The following is a 13,457-nucleotide window of genomic DNA, read 5'->3' on the forward strand; positions in this document are numbered from 1 at the left end:
GTAGTAGTATATAGTATATGTAGTGTAGTATATAGATATATAGTATATATATATATATATATATATATATATATATATATATATATATATATNTTGGTATGTGTGTGTGTGTTTGTGTGTGTGTGTATGTGTATACGTGTGTGTGTGTGTAAGTGTGTATGCGAGTGTGTGTATGTGTATACGTGTGTGTGCGTGTGTGTGTGTGTGCGTGTGTGCGTGTGTGCGTGTGCGTGTGTGTGTAAGTGTATGTGTGTTTGTGTGTGTTCGTGTGTGTGCGTGTGTGTGTGCGTGTGTGTGTGCGCGCGCGCGTGTGTAAGTGTATGTGTGTTTGTGTGTGTGTATGTGTGTTTGTGTGTGGGTGTGTGTGTATGTGTGTGTGTGAGAGTGAGTGCGTGTGCGTGCGTGCGTGTGTATGTGTATGTACGTGTGTGTGTGTGCTTGTGTGTGTGTGCTTGTGTGTGTATGCTTGTGTTTGTGTGCTTGTGCGTGCGTGTGTATGTGTGCTTGTATGTGCTTGTGTGTGTCCAAGTATGCGCTTTCACATACGTACCAAACATTGGATTAACGGCGAATCGCAGAATCGCACTATAGGACTGTTCCATAGAGATAGCCTGCGAAAAACAAGTAGATGAAGTCGATTTAATCATTGGGCCGTTTACCTGCCTGGTGACCGTATGTGATTAGCATATAGACCTACCATAGTACTATAACGATAGATAAATATGTTCGTACATATCTACATATAAAAGTAAAGATCGTCAACACTCTTTTCCCTTTTACATAGTATTGATTCAATAGGACGGCAGCACTGACTCTGATACATGCTGTTTTTCCCTTTCTCATCTATGTACCATGCCTATAAATATGTCGATTAACAATAGGTTTCTTTTACAAATCCTGTTGCATAATCATTCAAGATTATCATGCACAACATACGATTACAAATTAGCCCCAAAAGCATACTCAATACACAATCATACATTACGAGATCGTACACCTCTCCTTGTTTCATTTCAATTATGTACTAGCAAGGGTTGCAAGGTTGTCACAGTGATACCTAAATCGCCTAAACTAGAAGTTGAAGCGTGCGCAATACATATTACATATACAGGTTGTAGATCTCAAACCAGCGATTTCGTTCACATACTACAAAACCTTGTCGGAATACATTGCAAAGTCGGAAACATACCCATTGATTCTACCGGTATCAGTTGATACATGTATAGAATAACAGACATGCGACCCCAAAATCTTGTTCAAGCTAAATTCATTTAGTACGAAAAGGTAATTTTATCATTATACTTCCTACTGTCATGTTTTGGCAATAACCATTGGTGCTACTGTAAATGATACACACACAAAGTGATTGGCACGGTATTTATACAATCCGACGAACGTACTCAAATACCGCTGGTATACCACATCAACGTACCATTTTTCTTGTTTCTGCTTCGTTCAAGTCGTGCAGTAACAAGTGCTGCAGAGTATCGGGTGCAATACCCAAAGTCAATAATCGCAGCAGTTGAGTGCCAATGTCCTCAGTTGGGCCCAATTGCTGCTGTTCGTAGCGCTCGAGTCTCTGACCGAATTCGTGCACCAAACCCTCCCAGGACTTCTCCATCGATTGGAAGTTACCCCTGTTGTTAAGTGTGCATATAAGTGAAAGAGTAAGCGTGTGCGGACTTAAAATGTACATATTTATCGAACAAGTATTTTGCTATAATTTGCATACCGAGGGATCCTCCAAGAGTTTTAATATGTAGTATGAATGCTCTACACACGATACAAGCTATCGAGACAACATGTGTATGTATACGTCTGGCGTCGTCTGAGTATATGAGGTTCGCTTCATAATATTTATACTATGCAGTACCAATACACCATGGGTGACATATATTGTATACCCAGATAATTATGGACGGTCATACACAACGGTAACTCTCCAAAATAATGCACATCACATAAACACGCCCTAAATTATACATACCTCACGTCCCTCTGTACTTGCCACACTTTTGCTACAACGCTTTACAGTGCTATTAAGTCGTGGATATGTTTCTAGGTGCCTCTCTCCTGCGCCCGATGACACACACATTCACAACCACCGCCATGATACAAACAACAGAAAATCGTAAATATGAATTAAGTATACAATCGTGAATTCATATGTATTTGTACTTAACACATCAAAAATACATATACGTTTCGCATGCATCCCTAGACGTATCAAGATGTGTCTTGCTGCGTGATTTAGTTCAAGAATGCGGCGGCCGTGTAAAATTGCCTCACTCTGTCCTCAATTGCTCCCTCATCCACCATCTTCACCACAACTACGAAGAAAAGACTTTAAAATATATGTTGCATATACACACATGAATCTGTATATACGTTAAACATTATGCAACAACAAAATGAAATGTCATAGTTCCAACAGCCATGTACTTACCATGCCCTGTCTTCCAGCGCAATGCAGTGCGAATAAGCCGCGGCCAGAGTTCTCAAAGCCTCTCTTCTGCGCCCAATGGCACGTACATCCACTACAACCAGCGTGAGCATCTCCAATGCTTCATCAAGGGTATCATTATGATCCAATCCCCTCACATCGGATGTATTGGGGCCAGCATGGGTGCCGATACCACCACCTGTCTCCGCACCAATAACTGTGTTCATATCAGTGTGGTCGTTGGTACCAGTCAGTGTATCGATATCAGTATATGTTTTATCGTTACTGTTGGTCCTTGTGCTTGTGTTCCTCTTCTCTATAGTTCTTGCCGCATCTACACTTGCATTCGCTTCATACAAGCTGCTGCTGCTCAAAGCCTCCTCCGCAGTTCCAGAAGCATTTGAATCCTGTCTGAAGATTTCGCGTGCATGTCGTTTGTCCGTTTGTGCCACCGTGGCCACTAGCGTGGACAGATCGGACCCCAAACGCACACTGTGAATACCCCCACTCACACAACCTTTGCCGCCGACGCATATACTTCCCAATGACAACAATCCCTGTGTTTGTGCATGTAGTTTGAGACATTTTGTAGTGAGCCACTTTTGTTATGGATAGTACCAACCCCACCCCCCAACTCGCCGAATTATAGTAGCAGGGACTATCAGCCTCGTAAACGTGATCGATTGCTATATCACACCGGATAATTATTACACACAAACTCCATTGAGAATTATACAGAGTTCGCTACAAATACCTGCTAAAATACCAACAAAAAACTATATTTTGGACGCTAGTGTAACTCTTTTTTACCACGTTACGATATTGGATAAATACCACGTATTTCTCAACCACATGGTTCTAACTTTTGGTAGTTAAAAAGATATTGTTTTCAACATCAACTATTATCACATTGCGTATTATATGTCAAATTAGTGACAAACAATGTTTTGTGTCGAAAAATGACAGAAACGATCTGCGTTAAACAAGTGACGGGCCATTAATAATTTGTGTTAAACAAGTGACAGGCAATGATCTGTGTCAAATAAGTGACAGACAATGATCTGTGTCAAACAAGTGACGACAATGATCTATGTCAAACAAGTGACAAAACAATGATCCGAGTCTTGATTTATATTGAGTCATGATGAATGTGCGAATCGCTACCGCGTGTACATTGTAATTAATTCTTGGAAAATTCACGTTCAGTGTCGGTGCTGGGTATCGATAACAGCAGTCTGTGCATATATTAGGTTTGTTTTTTGTACTTTATAGACACGCACCATTGAGTGAACCGACACAGAAGACTACTTGCTTCATGGAAGATTGTCACTTCAGGAACCGTTTCACCTCAAGTACTAGTATAACAGGCGTTTGTTTTATAGTGATCTACTACATGTGTAGGATATAGTGAGAATGTACGTAAGCCGACTATACTCCGACTATACTTCATGTTCTTCTAGCAATCTTTAACTAAGCTTTAAGTAATTGTCCTACAGAGGGCGATCAGAACAAAAGAGTGAGGTAGCATATATGTAAACTACAGTTTTATTGCGTTCATGTGTAATCATTCGCGTTATACATATTAACTGAATATATAAGACTTATGATTCCCAGGCCTGCGCAGAGGTAATCTGACACAGACAATACTCTACAGCAAGAAACACTACTATTTACATTCATATCACGACCTCTCCGAGGCAGACTAGTAAATAACAACTTTACAAAACACAGCTAGCGTAGACTGGAACTGCTAAATTTACTATATGATAGTATCCACTGAACGTTTCATGTGGACCCTAGCATACCATCTATTGAGCCACACGAGAACTTTCATTCTGCCACACTGACGACGCTCCATGTAAAGCCATAAGCTTTGTCTGAAAAGCCCACGTTCGTTTCTACACTAGCTTTTTAAGTGGACATTCAGCATAATTGCGCGTCTTCAGAATGATCTTATATCGTAGACAAGCATTTGAGTGATGCATATATCGGCACAAGAGATATGCATGATTGAATCGTGTGAGTGCGCAGCGATTTGAAGGTCATGTGCTCTGGGGTGAGTATAATCAATAGCTTTCGGGACTAAATGGAGTACCACAAAAATTACCATATTTGAATCCACACAGAAACAGAAGAGAGGGGAGAATTCAAAAGTTGCCTAACATATGAGTCTAGCGAGCTGAACTATTTTAGAAAAGCACAGTGAATCATCAGGAAAATGCATATGAATACATACACGCGCGTGCGTAGGTACACATCTACTCAAACCCATTCAATTATACAGCTAGTATATTTTGCCATGGTACATCTGTATCTTCCAATGCCACACGAATAGACCATACTCAGTACACTGTAGCATCTCCGACTGTTTAGGCACGGTCCTCTCAGTGGCTTCATGGGTGCCGCCACTAGCTGTCCAGAAACACCTATCAGTATGGTATGCGTACAAACAAACAAAGTAAACACATACACATATATAATAATTTCCTGCCAATATTGATCCTGCACTTGCAGAAATCAAAGTATACTTTTCTGCATACCTTTGCGTAGAAGGAGACGGTGCCGCTGTTCAGGCCCAGCACGAGCACATCCAAGTAGGCACTCGCCGGCCGCCTGTCTGCGATCCCAGGAGTGAGAAATCGAAATTGATAAGTACTGGAGGGTTTTATGAATGTTTGATATCAAAATTGCAAACAAGGGGTGACCATACGTCCTGATATTTTCAAAGTGATTGGGTGAGACATAACTAGATCGTATACTCATAGGGCACGATCCGTAGCGAATATTAAAAAGGTTAGGATCACAAAGTTGTGACTGAATCGTTTCGATGTGTCACATAACTAATGAACTTGTATTTTACTGCACTTCTCCGTATTAGACGCAGGTGGAGCGCGTTCGAAGGTACCTAAGACTAAGATATACCCCTAGCATCTATTAGAAAGGTCCCAAGATGTAGGTCCGCCTATGAATTTTGACCAATTCTAACGACCACGTAATCGCATCTTGATTATACTCTGCTTCTAGTTGAAAGTCGAACTTCAAGAAGAAACTATTTGCTTCGCTTAGAACAATAAATGAGAAAAAAAATTCACAATATCATCCTGGCTATCACTGCATTGGGTAGCATGTTATATGTTCGAGGATGGTGCACATATACCATTTCCGTAAATACGTGTGTCTATGTGGGTAGCTGAAAACTTTTGTACGCCTGTTGGCTTGTACTTGCGTGAATAATATAGGTACGTGTACGTGGGTGGGGGTGGTGTACGAGTGTATTCGTCTGCTCCATAGTTTCTCCTTTCATTCCCATAACACACATACACGTTGCAAATAGATACATAATTTTCATAAAATATTTGAACTAATTAACACTGAACATTTCGCGCGACCCCAATAAGTAATCACGATAGAATTAGCTATTCTGCTTAAACATTTCGCTACTCGTGTGGCCTGAACCGCTGTATGCGGATATAAAACCCCGTTGCACAAATCGTGCAGTGTACAATTTATGCCTCGAGTGGTTCTATCCGCTGCTTGGTAAGTACAAACTGATATACATATTTTAACTACTTATCCATATACTATTATAGATTATCATACTGCCCATTTTACTTCACTCGTATTGCAACCAAGCAGACCTCAGCAAATCTCTAAAAAGCAATACAATCTACAAACCTAAAACCTAGATGCCTCCAATAGTTTGCGGACAATCGATCTACAGTGGAACCTCCACGTCTCTGTGCAAATCCGCTTGCACTGACATGTGAAAGTATTTCATGCTGTAAATAGACATTATTTTGAAGTGCAAGTATATATTTGTGTCTATATTTCCTTAGGGAAAATCACATACCACATATGTGCATGCATCCTCCCTACAACACTTAATGATGCAATGAATGACGTACATATACACGGACATACCCTGTTAAGTTCGAATGTACGCCCGATATATTTGTATGTTTATTCAACTTGCAAATGGACGAGTAGATAAAATCTTCCTCGTACAGCAACTGGCACCAATAGGGGTAGTCACAATATACTTATGTATTTGATACTTAGCTCGCATATACATCTACGTCTATTTGTATGTCAGAAGTATATTTACATGTGCATGTCAAGTTGATTTTATACAACCACTAGACACACGCAAGCAGGGGTATGCATGCGTGGCAGCATCCGTTGTCCAGAACTCGCTACACACCATCACCATCATGTACCGACATATACATTCAACCTACCAGTAGACGTGTACATGGAAACATCCTTTACGCAGCACTCGCTGATGCCAAAGAGTGGCGGCAATGTGCGTGTGCATGTGCTGGTCAGATCTGCGAACTGTTCTGCGTGGTCTCCTTCCTCTTCGCGCCCGTTGGCGTAGCTTGGACCGATGTGGCACTGTAACGAAAACAATAGTGTCGCAAACATATCATGTCGTAAATACAGACAATCTCAAAAACACATCTACCTCTCGAGAATACACTCCATCAAAGTACAATCCTGTCAATCCGAAACATCACCATGGCCAATTATTGACATTGCAAACCTGCCATGAGAGAAAACACCGACCAAGCGAAGAATCCACTTACCATACAATCACAGCCTGTGCCCAAGGTCTCCCCGCCCTCTGTGCCGCGATGCGATCCAACGCCTCTGCTGAGGGCTTGATTTGCTAATGCGGTTGCCGATGCTGGCATTAAAGTAGGAAAATTTATTGTGGCAAGAATTTATAATAGAATAGACAACTACATATGGACGCTCTCGGTTTCAAACGATGGAAATCACACGCGCATAGATGCCGCTGGTTTTAGTCGCCCGCACGGCTGTCGGTCGTGTAGGTAGATAAAATGCAGCGGATAGGTAAACCCAGATAGGCAATTACATGATTGTAGGTCGTAAAGCGCGACGACAACTAACATTCGATAGCATGTGCCAAATGACTCTGCTGAATGCTTGATTCGCAGGAGCAGTTGACCAACCTGTGTATTGAAATAAGTAGGGAGGCTGTCCGTGTGGTGGCGTGTTCTGCTGTGGAATTTATTCCGTCAGGTATCGTGAGTTTGTCACAATTATCACATTGGTGCTAAGGGTCAAACTATGCATACCATCCAGAACTTTCGTGTACACAACAAATCAACTGCTAGATGCAAAATTATTTCAAATTCCTTTACCTGTACCAGCTTCGATGATAGATGTGGGAGCCCCTTCCTCCGTGACCCAGTCCAGACATGTCACGAAATACTCGGCTGGTTCAGATTCGTTGATGGTATCAGGTGTGTTGTCAGTGTCAGATTCATTAGTCTGCACATAGCGATTGCACAGTTGTCATATGTGGTTAGAATTAAAAGAAGCGATGTCGAGTAACCAAGTTCAATACTGCTGACTTGTTGATGAAGACCAATTTCTGTCAACAGGAGTTTATAATGGTTCACTCCTGGTACGAAATTCTCGTCTCAATAGTAGTTTGGACGTACTGTACTCGGTGCACTATCGTACAAACATATATACGTACATGTTGGCCATCCTTGTCTTGAACGTTCATATTGTATAGTGTCGCGCCAGTCTCTACATCCAACAGGTCCACCTGCCCATTATCGTACCCCACACACAGCACTTTCCCATCGGGGCGCCATCGCAAAGCGGTCACTTGAACTGTCTCGCCTGCAAAGTCGTAGGTGCACGGGATGGCAAGAAAGAGAGGAAGAGTTGGCTGCATTTCTAACAGAGAAACTTGTGCGGCGATTGACGAGTAGCCATTACCATACAGCGGTCTCGAAGAAGTCCCAAAATAAATTGCAACGTATCACGGTAAGCAACATAAGAAGGTAGGGAAATGGCAGACAATCCCCACAAAATCAAATTCACGAAAGCGATGAAGATTTGATAACGCAGAATCTAGACTAAGTGTTTGTTTACTGAATTGACAGAAGATTAAAGACAAACATCGCCGATTGTAACCGGTAGAAAATACCCGAAAATGAGATTTATCATTGTTCCAAAGCTGTGTGGAGTGTTGAGTGCAATATGCTATCGAAGGTTTTGATATAGACGGGTCATATACAGAAAACAAGCGGTGTATACAAATGGGATCGTATTTGCAATAACAACTCAGACGGCAGCTAGTGAAGAAACACGTATACTGTGGGCGGCTGCAATAAATAATCCAAATTAGTCGAAGATTCTAAGACAAATGGGAAGTTGAATCGATGGTAGGTTTAGAGTGATCTAGAATGAGTGCGCACGTACACGATCCTCATCATCGTGTAAGCACCATACAAAGACAACTTTTGAGTGTAGAACCATAGGTTTTATTTGTAACATACAAATATAAGCAATGTGTGACTGTAAAGATCAAAATATCCCTGTTATGAATGTCTATGCACAGCTGCCTATATCCATACTATCTAATATACACCAAGACTATGAAGTTTAAACCCGTTTATAATAGGGTATGACATCTTGAAATCGATGTTTTCTGTCAACAACTGAATACCTGGCACGTGAGTCCACTAGCAGCTAATCGTTACAAGCGATATATGCAAACGAAAATCATGAAGTGCACATCATACTCACCCGTATGTAACAGAATAAATAGGCACTCGTGTATCAGCCTTGTTATAGGCTAACAGATTTTGGACGTGATGAAAATTTGAAACAACCACCAAAAAATTTACGTGCGGATGATAAGAGATTGCAGATAACAGCAATATGATGAGGTTAATGATGAGGTCATTTTTGTGGTCAACCAATCAGGCACCATGATATTAAGCCCAGAAAACTTAGAATTGGTTGAAAAGACCTGCTTAAAGCAATTTTGACGCTCACATGTATACATATTTATATCTACATGAGTATGAGTGTTTTCATATACACGCTTGAATATGTGCATATGCGTGTATGTCTGTGAGTGCGCCTGTGTAACCGCAGTGCTCTTCTTTTCTCTTTGTGTATACTCTACTTGGGAAGTTGGTATACTAGATTCTTGTAGAGAATGTATGCGTACCTGCTGTCGTAGTACATAGCAACCTCAATTTCAAGTGTCACCTATGTGATCGACATTCCAATAAAATACATCTCTGAGTGCGCCTGTGCATATGCTTACAAAACGAATGCTTATCTAAACCTACCACCACTATAGCAGGGCCAGCTACATAGAGATAGAGAGAAGAACATATATAGATACGATAAAGGAGAAATTATATATGCACACAAACGCATATATACTATGGTGTCACACGAAAAACTAAATCTAATTACTGCATACATGCACAGGATTGAGTGTATATCAAGAATGTATACATATATAAACACATATATATAACACAAACATACATATATACATATATTCATGGATGTAAATGTTTATATAAAAACATGTACATGTATATATATATATATATATATAATATACACATATATAAATATATATATATATATATATGTGTGTGTGTGTGCGTGTGTGTGTGTATGTGCGTGTGTGTGTCTGCGTGTGTGTGTGTGTGTATGTGTGTGTATACACAAACTTATATATAAATATATATATATATATATATTATCAAATATATATCTACTTGCGATATTCTAAACCGTATATTTTATAACTTCTTGAGGTGAAGGTATGTGCGAGTCTAACCTAGTACTGCCAACGCACAAGCATCTACTATGGGAATGCTGACGGGTCTTGTAAATATGCTTAAACATGTAAATCACTCAAGATGGGAGGTGGACTTGCCAGCGTACCCGCCGATCTATCTGTTCGCGATCAGTATCATGTCGGCTCTATGTGTTGTATCGTATTCTGTTTCTATTCTCCGCATGATACAAATTTTAGTCGGCTACTACGAGCCGTCAAAATCATGCAAACAGCTGTGATCTCCTGCAACAATTATCTCCAACAATCAGAAATTCGAACCAAATTGAGTTCACGCCACCAAAAGCATACTATACTCTTGCATCCACACAATTGTTAAAATCTATACAATCCTGCTCAAACGAAGCTTACTCTCTCACATAGTTGTATTTAGTACTTTTAAGCTAATACATGTCATGATCGATTTTTCGCAAACGCGGTCACAATAATCTTGCTAACTCATATTTATCCCCAATAGATTCAACTTTGTGAAAAAACCCCATTTCCTACCTTTGGATGCAGTGGTCCACAACTTCTGACCCGAGAATCTCAGCAACTGCACACGGCTCTCTACCAAGGCAATCGCCGCTATATCCATGGTGGGACACCATTGTATTCCAGCACATTCTACCTGTGATCCCAGAGTACATTCCTTCTCCAAAGCAAAGTCATTCGCTTGTTCGAATGCTTTTTGTTCCATCGTGGTATGAATTTATGACTTGATGTGGGCGTACATATGACAAGTGCGTATCTTCCAACAGCGCTGCCTATACTGTGAATCTCTTATTTGAGTTATCCACTTAACATCACGGACACCGATATGATGTGAATGTGATCGAGAACTTTCTTATTGGGTTGGCATTGGAATGTGGGACGGTGTCTAGCGTGCGTGTAGAAGAACGCTATATATATATATATATATATATATTCGTCATAGATATAAATACATATAAAAACTTACGCACCTCTATAGAGTAGCTGGCAAAAGCTCTATTATATATGCAAATACACTGTCCGTTTCGATGTCATCACTCGTATTGTATGTCTAAAACTTATTTATTCTATTTTTTATTCAGCAGTGTGACCTGCGACGTGCGAACGTCGAACTGCGATGACAAAAACTGATATTTAAAATTGCTGAATGAAAAATAATATATATATATATATATATTTTTAAAACAAAAATATGTAGTGACACTTCGATAGAATGTTCCCGCCAAAAGATCAACCCCAAAATGAAGTATTTACCATGCCTCCTAAAAAAAGAACATATTTACATATAAAAAATATATATAATTTTTTTGTTTGTGTTTTTATTTATAAAAAAGGTTTTAGCTGGTACAGGGCAGATGATCCTGGACAGGTACTTCAGGACAACTAATCGTTTATTTTATGTTACTTCTTGTCGACGTACTTTAAGGGTTGAAGTACTTGATCTGAGGGGAAGTGCGTTTCCGTCATGAAACCTCATACTTAACCTAGTAGTCTGGATTTCAACAAGATAACTTTAGGCGGGAACATGTAATAAGCTAAAGAACTATTTGAACAAGAAGAACTAACTTTATTTACTATTTGTGTTGTCAATATGTAATAAAGTTATGTTGTGAAAGTAAAAATATATTTTAAACGTATCCAAGATAATTTGTCGCCAAGGATATGTAAAACCTAGTTGAGTTAGGAAAACCCCAGTTTGGCATGTAGAATAAATGAGTCATGCTCAGTCATTCTCAATAACTTGTGTTCCATTCCTCCCAGAAAACTAGCGGATCCCAGGAGGTAGCGCGGAACCTGACACCAACAGTAAGACCGTCAGGTGCATCTAGCCCTTGTTGGTAGTTTAGGGCCCATGACCACCCTTTTACTATAACTATTGTTAATGTGTATGGAAGCCACGTACATACTAACGACGATTATGGGCCTAAGATAATGCGCGGTGATGAATCCACATCTATGGTATATGTGTATTGTAAGGGCTTTACTGATCGTTATTAATCAGAAAAGCTAAGAATTTACGTTTGTACCCCACGCAAGATACAGGCGTATCAGTTTTCGTTCAGCTTGGAACGGTCTCAAGCGGATAGAGATATCGCCAAAGAGTGTAAAAAATCGAAAGAACAATTATAAAATTATGAACGTTTTGGTGGCCGCAATAAGACCCTCTCAGAGATTGATATTACGGATATAGAAGCGCAAGTGGCTCGCGGGATCGTGAGTATTAAACCATTAATAGCTGATTGGTGGATGAATAAGCCATAAGCAGACGAAGAATATGCGGAGGTATACCGATTCGCTCGCAGATGGGTGATAAAGGAGAAAGCGAGTATGGATATCTGGACCTTGTATATTACATTCTAATTTAAGCATACATGTGCTAGTGGTCCATAATCTGGTCCATTTTAAAGCCTCGCTCCATCTACTCTTGGTGGTAAGTGTGTTCAACTTATCTGTTCTTCAAGTACTTTAGAGTGTCGATTAGTCGGTGGCTTATATCGTGCTCTATTGACAGCGCAAGCAAAATATTTGCTCTGTGTCACCAATTCTTTTACAATTACGAAGGAGTGCTGATCAGATTCGGGATTTTTTTTTTTGGCTTTTTAATCGCTTCGACCAGGAGCACATCCCATCGGTCGATCCTGGGTCTCCTAATTCTCTTACCCGTTTGAGCACAGCTTGTGTATGCACCCAGTTTGTGTGATTATGACAGGGTGAAACCTTAGGAATTTTGGGCTCACAATTTTGGGCTCACTTTTGCCTTCATCAGTTACAACTCATTTGGTTGGTGCAATCGGCAGTAAACAAATGCAGTCTTACATTGTCACGAAACAATAAACGCCAGTATATTTATCCCTGTCTATCACGCATACACACAATACGGCCATTCTATCGTGTCTGTAGCTTCTTGCTACGTTACCACGCACATACATCATCGACCGATACTTTTAGGACCGTCATGTGATTTGTCAAATGCTACCTCAAGATTGACTACAGCACGCAGTTGTTGTTTTCTGGATTGTCGGAGAGTATACGAATGATCACCAACATACGTCTTAATCGCTGCATTTACGGCTACAACTCGTTTGATCGACGCGGCATCATATGTAAAGAATTCGAGTTTTCGACAAACTGTGCGTAGAACATTATTCATAGACAAACTCACCGCAAATAAAACCGAAGATATCTCAGGCACTTCTAGTTGTGCCGAGGTAGAACTGGCTACGTGGTTTTATGTTAAATACTCGACAATACCATCCTTTGGTTGTAAACTGGGCAGAAATCATAATGCTGCACTAGACAGCATAAGCACGCAGAGCAGGCAATCTTATCTCGCAACTGACTCTATATCCGGTTTATCATAAGTACCAGACCATGGCAACGGCGGCAGACCTA

At 40.4% G+C, this 13,457-nt stretch overlaps 1 protein-coding gene across 1 annotated transcript in view; it reads right to left on the minus strand.

The window, feature by feature from the left end:
* SARC_00332 (hypothetical protein) overlaps positions 1-10,770 on the minus strand; it is a gene marked incomplete at both ends in the record, with an annotated part of 14,465 nt that extends 3,695 nt beyond the window's left edge. The window contains 9 exons of the mRNA XM_014305994.1: positions 551-611; positions 1,433-1,637; positions 2,447-3,000; positions 4,984-5,060; positions 6,682-6,838; positions 7,030-7,130; positions 7,612-7,741; positions 7,953-8,101; positions 10,581-10,770. Of these exons, the coding sequence (XP_014161469.1) occupies positions 551-611; positions 1,433-1,637; positions 2,447-3,000; positions 4,984-5,060; positions 6,682-6,838; positions 7,030-7,130; positions 7,612-7,741; positions 7,953-8,101; positions 10,581-10,770 (1,624 nt within the window). The remainder of the gene's footprint in view (positions 1-550; positions 612-1,432; positions 1,638-2,446; positions 3,001-4,983; positions 5,061-6,681; positions 6,839-7,029; positions 7,131-7,611; positions 7,742-7,952; positions 8,102-10,580) is intronic.
* Positions 10,771-13,457: the final 2,687 nt, after the last annotated feature.

The sequence above is a fragment of the Sphaeroforma arctica genome, assembly GCF_001186125.1.
Source record: "Sphaeroforma arctica JP610 unplaced genomic scaffold supercont1.9, whole genome shotgun sequence".
In the NCBI taxonomy this organism is placed as follows: domain Eukaryota; class Ichthyosporea; order Ichthyophonida; genus Sphaeroforma; species Sphaeroforma arctica.